We start from the raw sequence: 4,376 nt of genomic DNA on the forward strand, positions 1-4,376 counted from the left end.
AAAAAAAAAAAAAAAAAAAAAAACCCCCGAAAAAAGAAGAAAAAAAATGGGGGGGGTTTCCCCCCCCCCCCCCCCATCAGCTGCATGCACTTCCTGCAGCAACAAAAATATTCTCCATGATGCAGCGGAGCTCTGTGGTGTGACAGGCGCTTAACGAGGTGTATTGATACGAGTGGAAAATGTCAGGGGTGTTGATGACAATGGGGGAAGGAAATAAAAGGGTTTTATTATTCAGCTGAATACCAACAATTACAAGTGATGACCACAACGAGATGCCCTGGGGTTAACTATTACTCAGAATCAGATCTTACAGGTTTGGGATTAAAGCAGAACGACAGACAACAGAGCAAACATCCAGGCAGGTTCATCTCTCACACCTGAGGGGCCTCTCAGACCCCCCATCTGGCGAATTGTGTTCCCCAAAAGGTCTGTGTTAATAATTCAGGTAATTCTGCAGCTAATTGAGAGCGTTTTAGTCCCGCCTGATGGTCCATTAGGCTCGATTCGATTGGGGACCAAAGTTGCAACTTTTGCTACATTTTCAGCTGCTGCGGTTCGCTTTCACACCGAGTCAAATAAAACCAAACTAATTGAAAAATTTGTTCCCCGCTTCACCTGTAGGGGCGCTGCACCAAGAAAAACAGAAGGAAACTACACCAAAACCTCAGAAGAATACATGAATGCAACTTTCTTCTTCACTAAACGTAGACAAGATGTTATTGGACACAGGATCTCTCTTTTGTCTTTGGTTAGAGACCACAAGCAATTTCTGCAGCTAGCTGTTTGTTTTGGTTGTATTTACCCAGAATGCCCTGCACTGTTTCCTTCTTTTAGAGCGGTCTGCTTTACATTCACATATGCATTCAAGATGCACCAGAGTTCACTTCAATTGAACCAAAACCTACGTTTTTAGATCGGCCTATCACAATGACAAATTATACTGAACAATAAATTGTCCAGGCAGTTGTTGCGATAAAAACTAATATTGTTTGGATACCATATTCAAGTAAAACAATGTAATGGCATAATGATACAAAACACATTCTCAAAGATGAATAAATTTTAAATTTCAATGAAAATTTGACACTGGAACTGGAAAACATTTTAAATATCTAAAATAAACAGCATAAACAACAAGTAAAATGAATTATCAAGTCTCTGTAAACAAAATTATTGAGACTTTAGTCATTCAGTTTCTGGTAGAAAGAAAGAAATGACAAATCATGCTCATGGAAATTACTGAGCTCATTAAGATTTCACTTTTTTTGTTTTTGGTCCAAATCAGAGTTTTCTATTGCATATTCAAACCTCCCCAAACAAACCAGATTTTAATTAAAGCGGATTACTTTATAAAATAACATTTCTGTTGAAGGTTAGCAGCTGTGCAGAAGCAGGCCTCAGAATCAGGGTTTGATATAAACTTAAAAGCATGAGCAATTTGTTATGACTATAGCTGTAGGATTTATTATCTTCAGAAAAAGAACAAATGACCCTATCAATTAGTCATCTTGCTATAATAAAATGTTGGTAGATCATGTTTCCAGACTCACAAGGCATTCGTCAGATTAAAACTGGAATTATGTAGTCATTTTCTTTCTGTTGAGATCATCAGTAAATGCTGCGTTTCTGTCGTTATGTTGGAGCGTTAAGCAGAAAACAGTCTATATGCCTCTGTTTAAGTTGACTTTAGCAGAGTGCTTTTATTTAATGAAGTTATTGATATTGTACTGTGTTTTTTGTAACTAATCATTTAACTGTATTATTGTCAGGGTACTCTTGTAAAAGAGTTTTATCCTGGTTAAAGTTGCAGTATGTAACTTTTATTAAGAATATGTTTTTTTTACACATTTGTTAAAAATGTCACCATGTCCTGACACTGGAATATAAGACAGATAAGCCGTGAAAAGATTGATCTCCTTCATAAACTACCAGAAGAAATGCACTGATACAGAGCAAAAACAACCAATCAGAGCCAGGAGGTGGGTCTTAGCGCTGTCAATCAACCTCGTGTACGTGGCGCTAAATCTGCTAATGGTGGAGAAACAACTCACTGTTACAGGAAAACTGTTTATCCACCATCATCAGTGGCTAAGCTAACAAGCTTTAGCTTTCACAATAGGCTTTGCTGATGGGTAGAAGCTGCAAGACCCACCTCCTGCCTCTGATTGGTTGTTTCTGGCAATGGGAAAACTGGGAGAAGGCAGAGAGGCTTCATTTGTTTTGTTCTCAGATTATCCATCTCATATACTGCCAAGACATAGTGACAGTTTTAACAGATATTGAAAAAACATATTTCTGTGAATGTGGCATACTTCAGATTTAAATAAAGGTTTAATGAAAACAATATTGTTATTGTTTATATTCTCCAACTCTGCTTAATTTGATCATTACATTCACTTAATTACATTTACTGGAGCAACTTAAAAAAAAACAAAAAACTTTAGGAGTATTTTTACTACACTGTACTTTTTAAGTTTTTTTGAGTAACTATAATAAACTATCGTTACTCTTGCTTGAGTATTTCTGGATACTCTACCCACTGTGAGTAACTTAACTGAATGAAAAAGAAACATGTTTTAACCAAAGGTTCACCAGACAGACACACACCTGCAGTTTGTGTTAAAGTTTTCTAAGTTTTTTTTTTTTTTAAACTGATTTGGAAAAATTCTCTTTTGTTACTTATCTGAACTATTGTCATTTTTATCATTGAAATACCAAATTTTCCACATAGCTTTATATTTTGATCTGTCTGACTGATCATTTGATCAGCTATTCAGTACTTGAGTTGACTTTTTACCAAATACTTTTTGTAATTTCTTGGATGGCTACTTTTTACTTTTACTTGAGTAAAAATATGTTGAAGTAGTGCTACTCTTACTTGAGTCTTTTATTTTTATTTTATTTTATTTTTTTGTTATACTCTGCTCACCTGTCATAAAATTGAACCTGAAATTGGAATAAAGTATTTAATGCTTATTTTTTGGTGCCTTTTCTAATCTTGGCCCCTCAAGGTAACAGATACATTAGCTACGCTCCTGGACTGGAAGCTCCTCTCCTCACCTGGAGGACCAGAAGTGTCCACAGGATGGTGTGCGTGTCTGTGTCTACGACCCGCTTCCCTTTTTTCCCGAAATGCGTCAAAAACCCAGAATGCGCGTCCAAACAAGACCAGCTCCGGTGCAGGAATGCAGAAGCATCACGCACCGACACATCCATAACCGCAGCCACGCACACGCGTGTTTTACAGTTTTCAACACTCACCGTCGCCGAGCTGAGGCCGCTGTCCGTCAGCGTCAGGTGGTGCGGCTCCCACCTCCGCAGGTACTTGGAGGTGAGCAGCTTGCTGAGGAAGGTGCGTGGGTGTTTGACCACGCACACCTGGATGTCCCCTTCGGGCAGCAGCTTGTAGCGCATCCCGCTGCTGCTGCAGTGGTGCAGGGACCTCCTGCACGGCCCTGCGCCCAGCTTCGTGTTGTTGTTGCCCTCGGACATCTCCCCCAGTAAGGGCTTGCTCTCCTCGCACTGGTAGAACTGGTTGTTGTGTAGCTCATTGGGTCCCCCGCCGCCGCTGTTGTAATCCATTTTCTCCCCCAGTAATCCCAGTATTTATTGTTCCCAGTGGAGTTTTGACGGAGGGTCGTGGAGGTTTTTTTTGTTTGTTTTAAAATAAATCAGAAGGTCGTTGGGATGAGACGGAGGGAAGGGAAGGGGTGGGGGAGCTTACCTTCCAACACACGAACAGGACGTCAGCAGATCCAGATGTTTCAACCGTTTAATCACTCACTGACAATAATCCACCATTTTCCTCTCCGTGAACAGTCTTCACGGTGCGCGTACTCCCCCCACTCCACGGACACAGCGCCGTTCTCTGAGTGTGAGGGCCATGGCCTGATCCAGTGGGTACACCTCGGAGCCGGACTCAATAAATCCTCGGGTCGAATCGGCAGAAAAAACACTTCGTTCCGGCGTCTCCGGGATCTTCAGAGGGCGTTGTAGGCCATTTCTGCCTCTCCGATCGCTTTTATTCTCCGCTTTTCCTGCTGACCGTCTCAGTGTGAAGAGGAGCCAGCACTCTGCGCTCATTGGACCCTGCCCCGTCACGTGACGCCGGACTGACGTCAATTGGGAGGCGAGCGGATGAGCCGTGCGTCTTTTGTACCAGAGTGTGTCTGCTGGGGGCGCGCGCGCGCGTTCGGCTCTCCCCTCCCTGGGTGCGCGCGCATAAAAAATGGAGTTCAAGCGAAACCCTCCTCCTCTTCCTCCCCCTCCTCTTCCTCCTCCACTTTTCTTCTTCCCTGGAAATGATGCATAATTCCAGGATTAAAATGTTCCAGTTGAAAATAATAATAATATATATATATATATATATATATATA

At 41.5% G+C, this 4,376-nt stretch overlaps 1 protein-coding gene across 1 annotated transcript in view; it reads right to left on the minus strand.

Annotated features, from left to right (window-relative positions):
* cmip (c-Maf inducing protein) overlaps positions 1 to 4,159 on the minus strand; it is a 40,870-nt gene extending 36,711 nt beyond the window's left edge. The window contains exon 1 of the mRNA XM_015019303.1: positions 3,262 to 4,159. Within this exon, the coding sequence (XP_014874789.1) occupies positions 3,262 to 3,582 (321 nt within the window). The 5' untranslated portion in view covers positions 3,583 to 4,159. The remainder of the gene's footprint in view (positions 1 to 3,261) is intronic.
* Between the last annotated feature and the right edge of the window lie 217 nt (positions 4,160 to 4,376).

Source organism: Poecilia latipinna, unplaced genomic scaffold (genome assembly GCF_001443285.1).
Source record: "Poecilia latipinna isolate Pla-1442-1.1 unplaced genomic scaffold, P_latipinna-1.0 Scaffold2406, whole genome shotgun sequence".
NCBI classification, from domain to species: Eukaryota; Metazoa; Chordata; class Actinopteri; order Cyprinodontiformes; family Poeciliidae; genus Poecilia; species Poecilia latipinna.